Consider the following 22,269-nt stretch of genomic DNA (forward strand, 5'->3'; position numbering starts at 1 on the left):
TGAACTTCCTCTCAAGAGACATAGACAAATAACACTCATAACTGGTAACCTGCTAGTCATTCAGTTCTAAAATTGATACTAAGAAGAATCCAGTAAGTGACTCAAAAAAGTATTGAGAATGCTTAAGAAAATCAGATAACAAGGTCCTTGGTGTGGTTGAAACTCAGCTGTAAATTATTTTTCTCACCATAATTTTTCCCAAATTAGCATAAAAATATAAATTTCTGAAATCCACTGGTTCACAAAAAAATTAAACTAGTCAGTCTCAACAGCGATCAACATTTTTTAAATCAAAGTTCTAGCCTTGGTTAAGTTGGTATTTATAATAGATACACTTTCTACCAATAGTGTATACTTAAACATCATAAAAGTACTGTCCCAGGAGAGGTGAAAAGTATGTGGTGATAATACCAATGTTCTGCAACTGACATGGGGTCCAATAGGCCTTATGTGGGCCCAATATAAAATGTAGAATATCACAGTTTCTAAACATCCAAATCCAGATATCAAAATTCTATAGAAATGTGAGCTTTTCTTCCATTTAGGACTAAGAACTAAGACAGTGCTACTACGTCACTTCCAATTCAAATATTGACCAGGTGACAAATCTGAGGAACTGTCCCTGGTTGAGGTGTCAATAGAGGAGGGTTTTGGAACAAATGAATGCATCTTATGTATAATAGTCACCAGGACCAGGCGATAATTCAGTTCTAAAGGAACTCAAATATGAAATTGCAGAATTACTTATGGTATATAATCTATCATTTAAATCAAATTCTATACCAGATAACAAAAGGATAGCTAAATGTCACACCAATTTTTTTAAAAGGCTCCAGAGGGGATCCTGGCAACTACTGGCCAATAAGCCTAAGGCTATTCAGCAAAGTAAGCAATCATGGGATAAGAGGGAAGATCCTCTCCTAGATCAGTAACTGGTTAAAAGATAGGAAACAATGAGTAGCAATAAATGGTCAGTTTTCAGAACAGAAAGAGGTTAATAGCAGTGCTCCCCAGGAGTCTGTATTGGGACCAGTACTGTTCAACATATTCAAGAATAATCTGGAAAATGTGGTAAACAATTATGTAGCAAAGACAATCCAGGAAGTTTTTGGAAAGTGTAGGGGACAATTTCCAGGTGCAAGTGCTGGAGGAACCAACTAAGGGCAGAGCTCTTCTTGACCTGCTGCTCACAAACCAGGAAGAATTAGTACGGGACGCAAAAGTGGATGGGAACCTGGGAGGCAGTGACCATGAGATGGTCAAGTTCAGGATCCTGACACAGGGAAGAAAGGAGAGGAGCAGAATACAGACCCTGCACTTCAGAAAAGCAGACTTTGACTCCCTCAGGGAACTGATGGGTAGGATCCTTTGGGAGAATAACATGAGGAGGAAAGGAGTCCAGGAGAGCTGGCTGTATTTTAAAGAATCCTTATTGAGGTTACAGGGACAAACCATCCCGATGTGTAGAAAGAACAGTAAATATGGCAGGCAACCAGCATGGCTTAACAGTGAAATCCTTGCTGATCTTAAACACAAAGAAGAAGCTTACAAGAAGTGGAAGATTGGACAAATGACCAGGGAAGAGTATAAAAATATTGCTTGGGCATGCAGAAGTGAAATCAGGAAGGCCAAATCACACCTGGAGTTCCAGCTAGCAAGAAATGTTAAGAGTAACAAGAAGGGTTTCTTCAGGTATGTTAGCAACAAGAAGTAAGTCAAGGAAAGTGTGGGCCCCTTACTGAATGAGGGAGGCAACCTAGTTACAGAGAATGTGGAAAAAGCTAATGTACACAATGCTTTTTTTGCCTCTGTCTTCACAAACAAGGTCAGCTCCCAGACTACTGCACTGGGCAGCACAGCATGGGGAGGAGGAGACCAGCCCTCTGTGGAGAAAGAAGTGGTTCGGGACTATTTAGAAAAGCTGGACGAGCACAAGCCCATGGGGCCAGATACGCTGCATCCGAGAGTGCTAAAGGAGTTGGCGGATGTGATTGCAGAGCCATTGGCCATTATCTTTGAAAACTCATGGTGATCGGGGGAAGTCCCGGATGACTGGAAAAAGGCTAATGTAGTGCCCATCTTTAAAAAAGGGAAGAAGGAGGATCCTGGGAACTACAGGCCAGTCAGCCTCACCTCAGTCCCTGGAAAAATCATGGAGCAGGTCCTCAAGGAATCAATTCTGAAGCACTTAGAGGAGAGGAAAGTGATCAGGAACAGTCAGCATGGATTCACCAAGGACAAGTCATGCCTGACTAATCTAATTGCCTTCTATGATGAGATAACTGGCTCTGCGGATGAGAGGAAAGCAGTGGACGTGTTGTTCCTTGACTTTAGCAAAGCTTTTGACACGGTCTCCCACAGTATTCTTGCCAGCAAGTTAAAGAAGTATGGGCTGTATGAATGGACTATAAGGTGGATAGAAAGTTGGCTAGATTGTCGGGCTCAATGGGTAGTGATCAATGGTTCCATGTCTAGTTGGCAGCCGGTATCAAGTGGAGTGCCCCAAGGGTCGGTCCTTGGGCCGGTTTTGTTCAATATCTTCATAAATGATCTGGAGGATGGTGTGGATTGCACCCTCAGAAAATTTGCAGATGATACTAAACTGGGAGGAGAGGTAGATACACTGGAGGGTAGGGATAGGCTACAGACGGCCCTAGACAAATTAGAGCATTGGGCCAAAAGAAATCTGATGAGGTTCAACAAGGACAAGTGCAGAGTCCTGCACTTAGGACGGAAGAATTCCATGGACCGCTACAGACTAGGGACCGAATGGCTAGGCAGCAGTTCTGCAGAAAAGGACCTAGAGGTTACAGTGGATGAGAAGCTGGATATGAGTCAACAGTGTGCCCTTTTTGCCGAGAAGGCCAATGGCATTTTGGGCTGTATAAGTAGGGGTATTGCCAGGAGATTGAGGGACGTGATCGTTCCCCTCTATTCGACATTGGTGAGGCCTCATCTGGAGTACTGTGTCCAGTTTTGGGCCCCACACAACAAAAAGATGTGAAAAAATTGGAAAGAGTCCAGCGGAGGGCAAGAAAAATGATTAGGGGACTGGAACACATGACTTCTGAGGAGAGGCTGAGGGAACTGGGATTGTTTAGTCTGCGGACGAGAAGAGTGAGGGGGGATTTGATAGCTGCTTTCAACTATCTGAAAGGGGGTTCCAAAGAGGATGGATCTAGACTGTTCTCCATGGTAGCAGATGACAGAACAAGGAGTAATGGTCTCAAGTTGCAGTGGGGGAGGTTTAGGTTGGATATTAGGAAAAACTTTGTCACTCGGAGGGTGGTGAAACACTGGAATGCGTTACCTAGGGAGGTGGTGGAATCTCCTTCCTTAGAAGTTTTTAAGGTCAGGCTTGACAAAGCTCTGGCTGGGATGATTTATTTGGGGATTGGTCCTGCTTTGAGCAGGGGGCTGGACTAGATGACCTCCTGAGGTCCCTTCCTATGCTGATATTCTATGAAAGTATGCAGATGATACAAAACTACTCAAGATAGTTAAGTCCAAAGACTACAAACTGGATTACTGGGCTACAAAATGGCAGATGAAATGCACTGTTGATAAATGCAAAGTAATGCACTTTGGAAAATATAATCTGTACTATACATACAAAATGATGGGATCTAAATTAGCTGTTACCACTCAAGAAAGAGACCTTGGAGTCAACATGAATAGTTCTCTGAACACATCTGCTGAATGTGCAGCAGCAGTCAAAAAAGCTAACAGAATGTTGTACCCATTAGAAAAAGGATAGATAATAATCAGAAAATATCATATTGCCTCTATATAAATCCATGGTACTTCCACACCTTGAATACTGCATGCAGTTCTAGTCATCCAATCTCAAACAGATATATTAGAAATGGAAAATGTACAGAGAAGTGCAACAAAAATTATTAATGGTATGGAACATCTTCCATATGAGGAGACATTAAAAAGACCAGGACTAATAGGCATGGAAAGAGGAAACTAAGGGGCCAGGGGGAAATATCATAGAAGTCTAAAAAATCATGACTGGTGTGCAGAAAGTGAATAGGGAACTGTTCTTTTCCCCGTCACATAACACATGAGCCAGGGGTCACCAATAGGCAACAGGTTTAAAACAAAAAAAGGAAGGACTTCTTAACACAACACATAGTCAACCTGTGGAACTCATTACCAGAGGATGCTCTGAAGGGCCAAAACTATGACTGGATTAAAAAAGAATTAGATAAATTCATGGAGGATAGGACCATCAATCACTATTAGCCAAGATGGTCAGGTATGAAACCCCTTGCTCTGGGTGTCCCTAAGCCTCTGACTGCCAGATGCTGGGACTGGAAAACAGGGAATGGATCACTTGATAATTGCCCTCTTCAGTTCATTATCTTTGAAGCACCTGGTATTGGCCAGGGACGGAAGACAGGATACTGGGTTAGATGGACCATTGGTCTGACCCACTATGGCCGTTCTTATGTTCAAAGCTTCTTTGGAAAATGTGTGCTATACTTATCACTGAATGGCAGTAGAGAAAAAAAAACATTTAATGAAATTGAAAAAACTAGAGGAGATATTCCTCTCTGAGTTCCAGTGGTCTTCTTACAAGTTCTGCACAATCTCCAGTACAACCATCAACTTTTTGCACAGCACGAGAAAAGTGCTTAACAAGATGGAATAGGTGAATATAATTTAGTTTACACAGATCTAGAAAAGGCAGCTAGATATTTCCTAATGTATCCCACCAGATATTATGGTGATAGATACTAAAACCTTTAAACTGAACTAAACTAAAACAGAAAGTATTGTTTATATAGAGAGTTGTACTACAAAGTCAGGAAAGCTTTGTTATAAGTAAAGTGAAAATTCATGAATTTTACCAGCATTATGATAATGTAGGTACACAACTGGCTATCTTCCACTAGCCTGCAAAGAGAGATTTCTTATTTTAAGCATAATTTCTGAGACCATTCATAAGCAAGTCTATGACTCTGTCCACCCATCAGAGGCATCAGCAACAGCATACATTGCTAATGAGAAAGTGCTGAAAGTTGTACATTTTTCTCAAACAGACATTGCTGAGAACATACAAAGAAGCTGAAATATCTGGAGAAAGTTTAGGTCACTTTCCTAGGCCTTGCACATGTCTTGTTCACGCAGACAATGATAGCTATATAACAAAACATACTTAAGGATTCTCACCTCAAAATATCCGCCACTTAATCTACTATTTGAATTTAAGAGTTCTCTACATTTTCAAAATCTGGACCATATTTTCATACACAGATTGCCTGTGACAGCTACTCTCACACACACAACTGCATAACATCCCTATGGCAACTACAACTGCTTATGTAGAATAGTAATATTAGGAAAGATATTCATGTATTTTATCTACCTTTTAATGCAGTTTAGCCCCTGAAACAATTAGAAGAAGCTAGCACCACATGACTTGCCAGCTCTTCACAGACCACTGGCAACTGCTCAGCAGATTGCCAATGGTCAACAGATCACAGTTTGAGAACCTATCTTAGTTCAATCATACACATTTTCTTGACAGTGAATGCAGGTGACAACCCTGTTGGGAATGTCAGCAAGACTTGCACTCATTTATAGGCCACTAACAGAAAACTTGAGACACTTTCCTGAATCCAGCAAAAGATCCAAAATCCAATGAATTTAGGATATATGTTCATACATACCAAAAGGAACTTTCCTATTGCATGGTTAAATATGTTCTTGACTACAAAGGTGTAACCAAAAGCAAAATAATACAGTATGCTGATCTTGAAACCCTCTAGCTGCCACTAAAATAGTCAGTATTGAAAGTATCATTAGGTTCAGTTATCTCACTCAGCAAGCTATTAAAGTATTAGGTGAAGAAAATGAGTGAAAGCTAAATAATGAGTTAGGTCTTAGCCATACCCTGAACTTACTTGGTCATATGACCAGTGATGAAAAGTTGGCAGTGACTGAGAAATTTAAAAGAGACAATATTAATTACATTGTTAGAATCTTTTATGAGGAGCAGAGAGTCTGAAAAGTGCTTGGATTGGGGGAAATGTGATGGCATGTCTCTTCAAAAGCCATTGTAGTTCTTAACTTTTGTTTTTTTCAACTATCAGTCAGGAAATATGGGGAAATGATCATAGAGACATAAGTGGTTATGCCAGAGAAAGGGTACCATACAAGACTCAGAGGAAAGAAAAGACTAAACCCATAAGTAGGCTAGTTAAGTTGTGGTACTGCTGCTCATCATGTATATATTCCAGCTACCTCTCCACAGAATCTCCATAGTAGTCGTACCATATATGGCTGTAGGATTTCTGTAGCACCAATTAATGGCATGATAGAAATGGGTAGTGACTAGAGCTGATTGAAAATTTTACCATCAGAACCCTCTTCTAACAGAAATGTGTGTTTTCAATTAAATGACAAACTGAAAAAATATAATTTTATACTGAATACCAATCATTTTTCAGTTTTTGGCTAAAAGTTTTAAAGTTTTCAACAAAAAGTCAAAATTTTCCATGGGGAAAAATAAACCATTTTCTAATAGTGACTAAGGATAACTAGCAGTCATTGAAGTAGGACTAAAATTTCTAAAAGGGCAAGTGCTCCAGATAACATGTGGGACAGCTATAATGAGGAAATAATTCAAATCAAACATTGCATTTGATTAATAATTTGCAACAAACAATAAATAATAAATAATAATAATAACTAAATTAGAGATGACTAAATTCTAGTTTATTCACTATGGGCTTGACCTTGCAAGGTCTGAGCTCTCTAACGCTAACTCAGCAAAGTACTTAAGCACCCATTTAATTTAAAACTGTGAGTAGTCCCATAAAATCAACAGGACTACTCACATGCTTCAGATTATGTGTACAATTATGTGTTTTGCCTGATCAGGGCTAATGCACAGCACCTTTTGGGACTGGAGTTCTATTTGAAATTATTCAGCAAATCTATTAAGTGAATAATTTTTGTTCTGCACATGGTTTCTGAGGAAGTCATAAGGAATATTCAAAATGTGCACGTATTGGTTTGTTACATGAACCACATGACATTATTTCTGTTCCTATTTGAAGCTCTGAATTAGGAAACTAACATGCTCCTAAGTGCTGTTTGAATAGGAAGGAACTTCAGAACATGCTTGAGGACTTTCCTGAAATTTTGTCTGAATGATTTGTGGAACTAAGCCAACACCCTGATACTAAAAAAGATCCATGAAGACATAAGGGCTTGCCCATGCTAAACTCCCATTGTAGGACTGGGGTCACATACAGAGCATATTGAACATTAAAATGTAAAGCCTCCAATGTGAAAATTGCTTTTGGGAAATATGAGCTCAACATTTACTTTTCATAAGAGTTTGCACTAATTAAGTATGAGCACATACATCAGTAGTTCTCAAACTATTGTACTGGTGACCCCTTTCACATATGAAGCCTCTGAGTGCGACCCCCCTTATAAATGAAAAACATTTTAAAATATATTTAACACCATTATAAATGCTGGAGTCAAAGCAGGGTTTAGGGTGGAGGCTGACAACTTGTGACCCCTCATGTAATAACCTTGCGACCGCCTGAGGGGTCCCGACCCCCAGTTTGAGAAACCCAGACATACATATTTATGGAAAGTGAATATAAGATTATTAAAGAGGTTGAAATCAAAATCCATTTTCAAATTTGAATCAAAATGTACAGACAAGTCTTTTACTATTGCTCAGCTCTAAATGTTATTGGAACTTCACCTTACATAAAGCACAATCTTTTGACAATCTTGTGTTTGAAGCAATACTTTAGATCAGGGGTTCCCAAACTTGGTTTGCGACTTGTTAAGGGTAAACCCCTGGCAGGCCACAAGACGCTTTTTTAACCTGAGCACCACCACTTCCCACAGTTCCCGTTGGCCGAGAATGGTGAACCGTGGCCACTGGGAGCTGCGAGCAGCCTTGCCTGCAGACGCTCAGGTAAACAAAGCATTTCACGGCCCACCAGGGGCTTACCCTGAAAAAGTTGTGAACCAAGTTTGGGAAACCCTGCTTTAGATCAATACTTGGAACTACCTCCACTTATTTAAGATGCCCAAGCTCTAATCTCTGTTGAGAAAAGCATTTTTAGTTCTGCAGTTAGATGTGGTCAAATGACAAAAGAACTATATTGTCACCTGAAAGCCATGTAAATACCCTTTACTGCCACTCTGTATGATGGCAGCATTTCAGGCACAGATGAATAATTGCACTGCATCTAGTTGAAGTAGATTGCAAATATGTAAAAAGAACAAAATGTCCAAAGCACTAAAAGACCCCAATTCAGCAAAGTACTTCACATGCATAACTTTAAGCACGTACTTAACTGCTTTGCTGAATCTGAGATCCCAGATCACCTTGTATTGACATACCTTGTGAGATCTGACAAGCTAAGCAAGGTCAGGTTGAGATGCTACTTGATATGAGAGCTCCAAAGGACACCTAGATATTAGGCAATTGCTGCTGGCAATTCAAGAAACTGACTTTTCCTTTTGAGTCATTATTGAACTAATTCATGACTCCAAGATGAACTATATTATTGAAGGCACCATATTTTGGATGAGATGCAAACCCAAGATTTGACTGCTGTGTCATTAATGTCCTTAGCATTTGTAAAAGTAGGATTTTACCACATCCTGGACAAATTTTAAAGCCCTCTTCATCTTGCCCCCCACCCATTTCATTTGGGAAAGGTATGACCTCCCTGTCCTAAATCTTTTATGATGTTTCTTGGAATGGTAAATCGTTGATCCATTTTACCTCAGAGATGCCTGCATTCAATGACAGATGGAGTGATGCCTCCATAGGGGAGGGATAGCTCAGTGGTTTGAGTGCTGGCCTGCTAAACCCAGGATTGTGAATTCAATCCTAGAGGGGGCCATTTAGGGATCTGGGGCAAAACTTGGGGATTGGTCCTGCTTTGAGCAGGGGGTTGGACTAGATGACCTCCTGAGGTCCCTTCCAACCCTGATATTCTATGACTTTGTAAAATTTTTGGATGCTTCAGGAAGAAAGGTTCTGTACACATGCTTTATTCTATAACTCTCTCTCTCAGATAGTGATAATGCAGAAGTAATTTAATGAACACAGCAAATTTGATATTAGATATTTATTTATGTAAATATTTGTACAAGAACTTGAGTAGGTAAGAGAGATGTGGTAAGCGTATTTTTTACTCAAAGTGTCTGTAGAAGCTTGCAGTATACGAATGCACTATATTGAGATTAATTATGTAAAAGGTGTTTAAATTCAGAACAACATTTTGCAATGATTCCAAAAGTGTGCATATTGTTTTCCAACACACACCAGTATGCTGTTATTTATGGAAATTTATCATTTAGGTATTTGCTTTCTGGTGTCTATCTGATGACGACTGTTGTTGTCTTATGTATCAATGTCTTTGTTGACTCAGCCGGGGCATATAAAGTAATATAGGACTGTAGTTTACTAAACAACATGTTTTGTTGTTTTGGGGGTAGTGTTTTCTCATTAAAATCTTCTCTCTCTAGCCTATTTCCATAGGCTATTAGTCTCAAATATTTATCAGAGAAAAACAGTAACAATATGAATAGGCAATGGTCACAGCAACTGCTGCAGGACTCTGTACCAGAAGTTTTACAAAATGGGCATCATTAGTAAACAGTAAATGAGAGGACCATCCTGTTTCTACCAGCATTTCACCTACTATCCATGAATCTTTTACTACTGCATCCAGTTCCACTGGTCCCTTCCTTGAAAAACAAACACCTCATGTAGAACAGCAAGTGCTAGCTTTTAAACTTGTATAAAGAAACACCAGTGCTATCAGGGTTAGAGTGGAAGAAGGGTACACATCTGGAAAATAGGTACTAAGAGACCAGTGCTGACATACTGATACCAATACACCAGTACCATACTATACCATACTAGTGGTTGAGAAGTATGGGGTGGGCCTTCTGGAAACCTCCATGTATCTGTCTGGAACAGTCCAACACTGGATACTATTGAAAAATACATAGGGTCCATTCTCCTTTCCTCTTCCTCCTCCACCGAACAAAACTGTCAAAAGACAAAGACCCATTGTAGAGAAAAAAAAAGACCTAAAGAACTTTCAGGTGTAAGTACTCCCTCCCTGTGCCCTTCTGAATTAATTGTGGCCAGAACAATTGCCCATTTACTAACAATCACCATCAGAAGTATAGTATGCCACACAGTTTCAAGTTAGAGGAACAACAGTCATTGTATCTCAGATACTGCTGTGTGGTGAGTATTTGTAAATGTTAACTTTTTGCTGGTGACCAGCGTACATGTAAATTGCTTCACGTAGACATGGTTTCTAAGGGATCATTAAAAGATTTTTCCCCTTCCCACACTTGTTTTCATTTCAATCTGCAAAATGCTTTTATACCTTGATTTGTTCTTCTTTCTGTTCACTGGACGTGGTGCCAAATGCTGATAATGCTTGTTTGTGTCCATGTGTCCAGTTCCAATGGATTATTATGGTGTATTTATTTCAAGTTAACAACACAGAGGTGGCTGTGTATTCTCAAATATAAGCCACACATTTGCAGTTTTAGGTTAACTGAGGTTTGGTGCTCTTTATGCATATTCTTATTTTTACTTGTATGGCACTACAGTTATGCATAGCACTTTTCAAAGCAAATAAACATGGAGTCTCTAGCCCAAAGTCAAATCAAATACAGCTCTGTATTTACAAAGTGATGTCTTGCAAAAATGTTTTGGAAAAACTACTCGTGTTGATTTCTTGCGGGAACAAAAGGAAACTGTAGAGAAAATAGTATATCAATGTAAACCAGGTCACAAGCAAAGTGGTCTACACTTGTAGTGTAGATAAGGCAGGCTACACTACAAAACCAACAAACCAATCAGTGATCAGTCTGCTCAAAAGAAGCTCAGTAATAAAGTTGAACAGTAATAAAGTAATGGAGTATCAGAGGGGTAGCTGTGTTAGTCTGTATCCACAAAAACAATGAGGAGTCTGGTGGCACCTTAAAGACCAACAGATTTATTTGGGCATAAGCTTTCATGGGTAAAAAACCCACTTCAGATCTCAAGAAGTGGGGTTTTTACCTGAAAGCTTATGCCTAAATAAATCTGTTAGTCTTTAAGGTGCCACCAGACTCCAGAGTAATGAAGTTGTATATCAAAATGGGGCCGGAGAGCAATGACAAAACTTCTTGAATAATACAGTATGCTACCTGCTCACATCAGGCTTCACTTTAGCTCCTACTCTCTGATCCTCACTTTTCTGAGCACTAAATGCAAACAATCATTTTAATCCTTGAAGATATTTTCCGAGCTAATCAATGAAGAAACAATTTTATTAGTAGATTCATAGATATTAAGGTCAGAAGGGACCATTATGATCATCTAGTCTGACCTCCTGCACAATGCAGGCCACAGAATCGCACCCACCCACTCCTGCGAAAAACCTCTCACCTATGTCTGAGCTACTGAAGTCCTCAAATCGTGGTTTAAAGACTTCTAGGAGCAGAGAATCCTCCAGCAAGTGACCCAGGCCCCATGCTACAGAGGAAGGGGAAAAACCTCCAGGGCCTCTTCCAATCTGCCCTGGAGGAAAATTCCTTTCCGACCCCAAATATGGTGATCAGCTGAACCCTGAGCATATGGGCAAGATTCACCAGCCAGATACCCAGAAAAGAATTTTCTGTAGTAACTCAGATCCCACCCCATCTAACATCCCATCACAGGCCATTGGGCCTATTTACCATGAATATTTAAAGATCAATTAATTACAAAAATCACGTTATCCCATCATACTATCTCCTCCTCCTCCATAAACTTATCGAATTTAATCTTAAAGCCAGATAGGTCTTTTGCCTCCACTGCTTCCCTTGGAAGGCTATTTCTAGTGTATGTCTCATTGCTTCTGTTTCACTCAATCCAATTCACGATGAAGAAGTTTCTTATATTAGAGGTTGTTAAATGGACTGCCAAGTAGTGAAACAGATGGATTCTCAGTAACACAACTCTTGTTTAACTACAAATATTTTGAGGAGGGGGGGAATAAAATAAATATAAATTATGAAAACATGTAATGCTGATTAATGTATTTTAACTCTACAGAATCAATGAAAGCAATGAATGAATATCAGACTTTACCTGAGATTGGCACAAGATTAGTTAAAATGACAATTTACACACCATAGGTAGATTTGGATTTTTATAAAAAAAAAAGAGTCAAAGACACACATGCAAGATTACAGCTGCAGAATCAATCATCCCAGTATGAATGATTGTCTAAAAACAATGTATACAACATAGAATAATATGGCAAATTATTTACAACAGTTTGTATCCTTGCCAGTCTACATACACTCATTTCAGATAATTATGAAACATTTAGCAGATTATGATTAATTTCAAATACCATGTACTAAATACATTGTAAATATATTGGTCATGCCAATAAGTTGAGGTGGTGGCAGCATAGAAAAGAAGAGCTGGGGGGTGGGGAGGAGTTATTTAGCTACTTGTGAATACATATCTTTTGGAGTATAACTTAGAAGTACTTTTATTTTCAATTATAAATTTGGGGCTTATTAATGTTCTGAGTACAGAATACCAACATACAAGAGGTCTTAGAATTCATGTCTAATTTTATCAAATTGGGAAAAGGGAAATATATCATTATATGATACAACCTATGCAATATAGCATAGAGATCAACACCATAATAGTGAAAGATGGTGTACTTAAAAAGTGTTGTCATCACCATGGTCATATAACACATGAATCATAGGTGATTCACAGAGACCTTTTCCATTAGATGATCTCGAAACACTTTACAAACAATACTAATGAAGCTTCACAACAGTCCCATAAGGTCAGTATTATCTCCACTTTGCAGACAACAAAATGAAGACAGAAAGGAAATAGGATATGGCTAAGACAAATCACTCAACAAGTCAAATCTGGGAATGGAATCCAGATCTCTGGACTCCCAGTCCTGTGCCTTAACCACTACATGACAATTGTTCTCCAAATAATGGTTGTGGAAAGCGGTTACCGAGACAGAGGAAGAATTACATTTTGTTTATTTAAACAGCACAGACTAACTCATTGTTTTTAAAAAACCAAACAAAACAAAATCAGATAAGAACTTTCAACCTATGGGCTTCATTTCAAAACCTGTATTTGCTACTTTGTAACCAACAACACACAAAATAAGAATGATTCTAACAATAGACAACAATTGCCTTGCAACCTTGGAACCACTACAGGCTATGAAGTCAAAACACCTATATTGACATGTGGAACTCTCGTTTTAATTGATACAGTACTTGGCACAATGGCAGCGGAAGCTAGTGTGTCTGAACACGGTCTTGTCTAGATTTGCATTAGATGTACAAGCATACTGAATTGTCCTACCACCTTCCAAATCTCTCCTTTGAATAATAATAGTTTACACTTTTATCCAGGCTCTAAGATCTTTACAGACTTTAATTATTGATCATAACACCTCCATCAGGTAAGGAAATATTACTCCCTTTTTCATGTGGAAGACAAAGAGGGGTTGAGTGACTAGTCCAAAGTAACACAGTGAGAGAGTCAAGTGGCAGTCAGGATTAGGACTCCAGAGGCTTGAATACTAGGTCCTTGCCCTAACCGCCTACATTATGGTCTCCTTTGAGTCAAGACATCTAGATGTCTTGGGGAGCAGTGATATATACAGAGTGACAATTTTAAAAGATTAACATAGCAATGTTTTAGTCGTCACATGCATTACAAACCAGGTTCAAGATGCATGTCATGGATCCTGTATGTCCCATTTGTGCTAGTGATGTAATGGCACTGACTGCACTCCAGCATTGAACAACAGAGAAAGGATAATAGCAAATGCTATTACACATGCTATAGGACTGGCAGTGGTGAGGGGGGAACAGAAATGTCTAAGGAACAGGAATGTCTAAGAAGGAATAGGAATAGGAATGTCTAAGAAGATTTGTTTTTGCCTACTGGTCAAATTGGTTTAGAAGGATTTTCTAACTGCATTTTTAACAGAGATAATAAAAGAGGATGAGGGCCAAGTGTAAAAATAAGTAAACATACACACCCTATTCACATGACTGCAGATCAATATGCAAATATGTAATTGTGCATGCAAAGTATCCATGTGTACAAATTTGCATTCATGTTTCTTTTTCTTTGTTTTGTTTTTTGGGAAAGTGGATGTTGACCATCTCTTTTTACATGCATGGTCATATTTTTGAATTATCCATGTATCATTAAAATGTTTCCAGCAATTGTTCCTGTAGTGCCTAGGCACTAAAATAGCACATCAAACTGCAGTCCTAATTGCAACATATCACCACCTTCCCCTCTAGAAGTTACACAGAACTCTCTTTATTCTGGGTAGGAATTGAACTTTTCCTTCCCAACACATAACAATAATACCAAAAAAAAAAGAAAAAGGAGAAAATTCTAATTCTATTATGGTACATTTTATTATTATTTTTCTGCCTTTTTGGCATATTAGGCAGAGATTTCATCTCACAACAAGCTTCAGAAAATACAAAAAGCAACATCCTAAACAAAATAGTTTTATGTCGCTGTCACTTATCCTTAAGCACATCTGGTGCATTCAGCATTTGCACATTCTCTTTTATGTATACTGTTCCAATCAAATCTGGACTGAATGATGATCATTTTAATGTTCACATAAAAAGTTTTTGTCTGGGGTCAATTAAGGGCATGAAGCTATCCCCCCCCCCCCCCCGAACTTCTGCATAAATGCCAATCTTATGGTACTGTACTACATGGACTCACAGAACGAGAGGTCATTTGGGGATTCAGATTGATATCTGCAAATAAAAAAAAATCACAGACAGTTGTGTAACTTATTTTAGGGCTTGTCAATACAGGGATTTAGTGTGCAGCAAGCCAGGTTGTGAATCTACCGTGCACAACATGCTGTCCACTAACGTCCTATATGATCACTGTTACAAGCAGCTCAGGATGTTCACTATGTTGTAGCAGTGTCCACATGGCGAGCTGGTGCACGGCAAATTAGTGTGCTGTAGATTCAAACCCTGGCTTGCTGTGCAGTAGCTCGCAGTGTAGACAAGACTCTAGAATTTATTAATAACTTATAGTTCTTATATATTTTAGATTCTGGCATAACAAAAATTCAAGATGGAATTTGGACAAGAGGGAAAATGAAAAATAGTACCTGAAACAAAATTCTGCTCACTTGCTTACCTCTAAATGAGACTGAAGGATATTTGTTGTATTTCAATACAAGCCAGTTCCAGCTGTAATTTCCAATAGTGAATATAGTATGTGAGGAGGAACAATAAGCCATTTGTCTCTCCTAGGGAAAAAAACCCTCCTAAATTATGACCAAATCCCTAGAGGAGATAAACACTTGGAAACTCCTATTAACTGCTATGAGAATTGCGAAATGCTCAGCCTCAAACAGGATTTGACTCTTAGAAAGTCAAAGCAAAGCACACACAATCTAATATAAAGTAAGCTCATTGGAGCAGGAACCACCTTTTGGTTCTATGTTTGTACAGCACCTAGCACAATGGGGTGCTGATCTGTGACTGGGGCTCATTGGCAGTATTCTAATACAAATATAGAAAGTATGTCAAAAGTATCAAAGGAAAGAAATGGGTTTGTTAGAAAGCAGAATAATGGCTGTTTATGGAAACAAATGGATTGTCTTAATCCATTTCCAGCGTAGCCACATCACAGAAACCACCATCACTGTTGGCGATCATTAATACCCTTTATTTATAGTTTCAGAGTAGCAGCTGTGTTAGTGTGTAATCGCAAAAAGAAAAGGAGTACTTGTGGCACAAGCTTTTGATGAAGTGAGCTGTAGCTCATGAAAGCTTATGCTCAAATAAATTTGTTAGTCTCTAAGGTGCCACAAGTCCTCCTTTTCCTTTTATTTATAGTGTCAACACAGAGGCCAAGGATTAACGGTCCAATCTTGTTGTTGCCGAAGTCAAGAGGAGTCTTGCTGTGGACTTCAATGACCCATATTGTCCCATCTGGACTCCTCTTTCCACATGAAACGGGCTCAGTTAGCCCCATGCCACTGCAATCCCAACCTACCTCCTGTAAAGCAGATCCAGCAGCGGACTCTCTGCAAGGTATGGGGCATAGCTGGCACTAACCACTTCAGGACCGTATGTCACTACTACCTGATGGTTCCAGGGGAGGAGTGCAGGACAGAACCCCCTCTTCCCAAATCTGTCTTGACTAGTGGGGATTGGGTGAGTGGGCCAGGCTAGAGTCATGCTGGGATGGCTGTTTACACCTCTGGCTGCCAGTGCTACATTTGCAGTACTCTCAAAGGAAAACTGTCTGCAGCTATCTTGGATGGAGTATCCAGAACTCCATTTGTGGCTCCCAATCATGGCCGCTGCTGCCCCAGTGGTACAGTATGGGGCCCTTAAAAGGACAAGCATATGCACCAGCAGTGTTCCAGCTGGTAGTGTGTTGGAGGAAAGAGACATCCAGCCAGGAGCTACCCCTAAAAGTTAGGCACCTTTGTGATCCTAACTGCCCCTTTATGCAAGCTGGCAACGGGCACACCCAACATGCTATTATCAGAATATTTAGCCAAACAGTGTCTGGTCAGATATTGTATAAAAACTGTGACCTATTCGTTATCAATATCATTGTGTGATGTGTACGAAGAGTTATGTACGAATACTGATAATATGTTCTTAAAATGCATGATGGAGGCATTTGATGAACAAGTTTGTCATAGACAAAGGAAATTTGTTCTGCCTGTTTGCCTGTGTCTCCATTGTAAATTGAGTAAAGTGATGCCAGAGACAATGGAAGTTCATTTGCATTTGAGGTCTGGTCTACACTAGAAAATTAGGTCAGTTTAACTACGGCAGTCAGGGGTGTGGAAAAATCCCCTTAGTTAAGCTGACTTAAGTCCCCATGTAGACAGTGATACGTCGATAGAAGAATTCTTCTGTCAACCTAGTTACCACCTCTTGGGGAGGTGGATTAATTACACAAATGGGTGAATCCCTCCTGTTGGTGTAGGTGGTGTCTACACTGAAGCGCCACAATGGCAGAGCTGCAGCTGCATGTCTATAGTGTTTTAAGTGTAGACAAGCTCTCAGTCCACAGGAAAAGATAATTGAGAGGAGAGTGAGGAAGAGAGGATGGCATCTACTTCCTGGAGCATAGGCACCAGGGAAGAAAAAAAAAATTCTGAGGATAAACTTCAAACATATACATTTCAAAGATTTACTGGACTATAATAAGGTGGGAGGAGAACCCCAGAGTTATCCATCATGTAAGGCACAAATGGGACCCGCACTCTTGGAATCTGAAAGGGTGGATCTCTCAACTATGTGGACGTGGAGAACTGACTATAGCTGAGAAATTACCTGATACAAGAATTGTAATCTGTTAAATTTTAGACACTAGAAAGCATGTTTTATTTAGTTTTTATTCATCACCATTTCTGTTTCTATTATCTCTGCTCAATATCACTTAAATCTCTATTCTTTATTACCAAACTCATGCTTAGTTTTACTGTAAACTGTCCCAGTGCTGTGTATCAAGGTAAATAGTGTATCCTCAGTTGGGTTAATAGGCTCGTGCATTTGTACTGTCTCTTTGGACAGTGGACTTAATAATTTCTGTGAGTGTCCAGTGAGAGGGACTGGACCACTACAGGGAACTATGGAACTGGGGTTCACTGAACACTCACTGGCAGAGTGTTGAGGAGTTTGCTGGTGAGCTGGACATACTGGCATGGGAGGGAGCTGACACACAGTTTAAGCTCCAGCAAAGCTTTCTTCTGCTGAGGCAGAGAGGTTACACAGTGGCTGCTGTTTCTGGGCACCTCAGAGAGTGTCACAGCACCCTAGATGGCTGCCAATGTTGATGACCCCTAATTTCAGCCCTGAAAGAGTCCAGACTAAGCAAAGGGATATAGAAGTGGATGGTAAAAGGAGTAATGGGGAGGTCAGGGGTAGAAAGATCACCATGATCTTAGAAAATTCCTACAGTGCACCAGGTGCTACTGCAGGTGAGGAGGCAAACTGAAGAGATGATGTGGGGGATCTCTATGAGGTGTTCTACATACAGATTTCCTTCCCATAAGTCTCCTCCCATGTTGATATGGACCAATGCGAGCAGGAGGAGATTCCTAAAGATGTATTCATCACAGTGCAGAGAACATGCCAAAGTTTCCATGCACTTAAAACCCAAAGGTCTTTGGCTTAAGTCATACATAACCTCCACAATGGGATATATATTTACCCTCAAAGATCATTAAGACTGAACCATCCTCTCACACCTATCTTAGGCATCAATATCCATCGTCACCCCACTTGAACCCCCCACAGCACCCTCGTGAGGTAAGAAAGTGCTATTATCTTCATTTAACAGATGGGGAGCTGAAGGCACACAGAAACGTAGGTCCAGATTTTTAAAAGTATTTAAGCAGTGCAGCTCAGCATTGCAATGCCCAACTAATTTAGGAGCCCAAATCTCATTTTTTAACAGAGATTTAGTCAGTTAGGCATTGCAAGGCCAAGTTGTACAACATTTAAACTCCTTCCAAAATCTGGACCTCAGTGACTTGCCCAAGATCACACAGGAAGTGTGTGGAAAAGCAGGGAATTGAACCCAGGTCTACCAAGTCATAGGCTGGTGGTCTAACCACCGGACAGCCTTACCTCTCCCCTCTACTGTTGATCCCTCCAGGCTCAGGCTATGGCACATTGGTGGGGCAGAATGAACTTTGCCCTACTGCATGCTGTACCAGTCTGTTCCTCAAAAGAGGACCTCTGTCTCCAAGGCTCTGAGACCAGCTAAGTTTATTAAGAAAGTATGAATAGATCTATACCTACTACATAAGGCAGCACTCACTTGGTTAAACAGTTTAATAAACATGTTCATGTTAAATCATTTTTTTATTTGCCTAGTACAGTTGTCAGTAAAGCACAGTGACATTCCAGGGACAATTTATCATTGACGTAACACAATATAAGAACATAACATAAGAATGGCCATACTGGGTCAGACCACAGGTCCATCTAGCCCAGTACCTTCTCTTCTGACATGGCCAACACTAGGTGCTTCAGAGGGAATGAACAGAGCAGGTAATCATCAAGTGAACCATCCCCTGTCGCCCTGTGCTGCACAGGCTCATTCACTGCTCAAATATGTAGATGAGACCCTTGTTTAAAACATATCAGCATCCTGCAAAAAGATTTGGTAGGCCTGAAACTTTTCATGAATAAAAAGAGGGAAGGAGAAATGACATGAATGAAAACATATAGAATGCTGTTTGCTGTTATTTACACATATTTGAATCTTTCAAGTTTGGCTTCACTTGGAAGCATCACAGAATAATCATTATATTGGTTTATTTTTTAAAAAAATATTTTAACGGCTACTAAGACATAGAAATAAAAATTACCATATTGTCATACCATTAGCTTGTGGCGAGGTCTTACACTGCTGCACAGGCAGTTAGAGAGCGGCAAGCCCTCAGCTCCACCAAACTTGTACAGTGTAGGCCTACTCACGCCTCCCCTGTTGCTGTGACTGGGCTCGAGGGGGCACAAAAGTGGTTCAGGTTCCATTACTACTTTTCCTCATGAGCAAGTGACTCCACTCCCTCTATTCCCCAGCCAGCAGAGCTGGTAGGATACAAGTGGGGAACATTTTGCACCCCGCAAAGAGCTGTAGTATCTCCTTCCCCATTGCAAAAGAGGAATGCGGGAGCAATGTTGCCTTCAAGCTGTATCTAAGACAAAATGCCTCCTTTATCTTATGGGTCTTAAGCTAGGTTTATCTACCATCTATTGCTATGGATATGATTATTTGCATGGAAGACTATTTCATGGTTCTTTCATTTGTATATGCTATCAAAGTAGTAAAAAGTTTGAAAACAGACATATAAAGTAATCTCTTAACACACTAAAAATGCTCAGATGTCAGTTATTTGTTTACAAGTTATATTTACACACTTTCCAGGAAAGAAATACTGTGAAGGCCAAACATATAGGTTTACTAAGAGAGAGAGAAATAAAGATCAATCTGGGATAGTGTTGTTAAGCTAACAGGAGCCAACACAGCTTAACTTTCATTTTATATCCTACTTACATAATCAGATGTTCCTTAAACTGCAGCTCTACCTGGATCACAGTCTCAGAACAGAAATGACTGGCAGCACATCACCACAGGTTTGAATGTTTCTTTGTGTGTGGATGTGTGAATGTTCTCACCTTTACTAGTCCCTTGTTTTCCATTCTTGAAATTCCAATAATTCATTTCAATCCCCTTGAGGGATTTACCACATTAATTTAAATGATGATTACAGTAAAGCGCGTGACAAGATGAAAATCTGATCACTATTGGAAGGCCGAAGCTGGAAAATACAGTAAATAAGGGCCTATGCACACAAAAGCGGTTATGATTAAGCCTTTCTTAGAGGAAGCTATATACTGAAGGATGGTGAATCATTTCCATCCCAAATCCCAAGCACAAATCCAAAAGTGAATGTGCACTCTGACAAGTGGCATTAGTAGAATGGTTTAATCTTTCACACGGCACTAATCTGTTTCATCAAAACTTCATCTCAATTTGTCTGTTGCCATGCTGTCTGCATTTCAATGGCAAATCTTCAACAGCCTACCATACACCACAACACAATAGTTTTAAAATGTACCAGGCTGTTAAATGAGTATAGATCTTCTTTGCAGAGGTGCTGGAATAATTTGTATAGTGGGGGTGCTGAGAGCCATTGAACCAAACTGTAAACCCTGTATATGACGGAAACCACTTCAAGCCTGGGGGTGCAGCAGAACCCCTAGCACCCCTAGTTCCAGCACTTATGCTTCTTTGTATTTGTGATAGAGACTAAACTTCTGTACATGTCCTTATTACAACAACACTGTAAAACTTTGCCTATAAATTCCCTGGATCTAAATTGAATTTAGGTATACTCTTTTATAATCATATTTGTCTCCCCTCTACAATACAGATTTCCCCATTCTAAAAGGACTTAGAGGAGCCAAACTCCTTACATTATAGTTGAAAGTGGAGGTCAAAGGGGACTGGCAAATAGATTAGGAGCCAAAATATAGGAGACTTTATAAGGCAGTCTTGATATGAGAGAGGACATTGTATGTCTCTCAAATACACACTATGCCTGTCTTTTCTCCTTAGTGTCCTGCTTTTCCACAGAGCTATTGGTTTAATAGAAGGATGGCTTCTTTGAAAGCTGATATCCATAGGAGGAAAGACAGAAGAATGACCTTCCTTGGAACTTCCCGCCAATCTGGAGTGATTGACAAAGCTTTTCAAACTGAAATGAAAAGCTAGAAAGCAACAGTACTGATGAAGTTTAATAGAGACAGCCAGACAGAGCAAGCTTGGAATAAGTTCATCCAAACTTCCAGTAATAAAGTGCCCAACTCTACTCGAGGAGAACAGATTTGAGGGCAGTAAAGAAAATCTATGGAGAAAGAATTGTATTAAGGGCAGGGCCATTTGGCAACCTAGGAGGCATAGTCCGATCTGTGAAGAAAGAGTAATGATGAACAACACAATGATGTCAAGTATCAGAGAGGTAGCCGTGTTAGTCTGGATCTCTAAAAGCGGCAAAGAGACTTGTGGCACCTTATACGTCTGTTAGTTTATAAGGTGCCACAGGACTCTTTAACGCAATGATGGTACACTGAATGTCAATGTTCTTAACAACCCCAATGATTAAGAAAATGAATCCAAGCTCACCACTTCTTCATGCCTGCATTTTCTTACATTAATTCCATTAATCTGTTAAGGGGAAAGAAAGACAAGACTGACTCTGTATATCATAAATACAGATTGTAATTTACTTTTCTGGAAAAAAATTCTAAACAAACATTAACAGTTTTACATACCTGTAGAATTCCATCTCCTATAAAGAGCAAACCTGAGAGTTCAGCTGTAAACAACAGAGAGCATATTTTTCACTTAGATATTTTGTCCAATACAGCATATTGAAAAGACATACACACACACTTTATCAATTTATCTAGTGTATATGCCCAGCTTGGGTCAGCTCTGAAAATGTAAAATGAATAATGAAAATTTAAAAAACCCTAAAATATATCAATACATGGTTTTGATTCAGATTTCTTACTGCACCAATATTTCTAACTACAAATACCAATGTATAGAGTTTACCAAAAAGTGGAGGGGAGAGGGAGAGAAAGATGTTCTGTACAGTCTTATCAGGAGACTCCCAGCAG

At 39.6% G+C, this 22,269-nt stretch overlaps 1 protein-coding gene across 14 annotated transcripts in view; it reads right to left on the bottom strand.

The window, feature by feature from the left end:
- The window catches only part of SNTG1 (syntrophin gamma 1), a 525,702-nt gene that overhangs the window by 179,096 nt on the left and 324,337 nt on the right, over window positions 1–22,269 (bottom strand). For 13 of the 14 annotated variants that reach the window (XM_073331218.2, XM_073331225.2, XM_073331233.2 and 10 more), the window contains 2 exons: window positions 21,919–21,962; window positions 21,770–21,811 (listed from right to left, as the gene is read on the bottom strand). In XM_073331218.2, coding sequence (XP_073187319.1) covers window positions 21,770–21,811; window positions 21,919–21,962 — 86 coding nt within the window. Of the gene's footprint in view, window positions 1–9,917; window positions 10,043–21,769; window positions 21,812–21,918; window positions 21,963–22,269 lie in introns of those variants that run through there. The other variant, XM_073331231.1, reaches the window with a different exon arrangement.

The sequence above is a fragment of the Lepidochelys kempii genome, chromosome 2, assembly GCF_965140285.1.
Source record: "Lepidochelys kempii isolate rLepKem1 chromosome 2, rLepKem1.hap1, whole genome shotgun sequence".
NCBI classification, from domain to species: Eukaryota; Metazoa; Chordata; order Testudines; family Cheloniidae; genus Lepidochelys; species Lepidochelys kempii.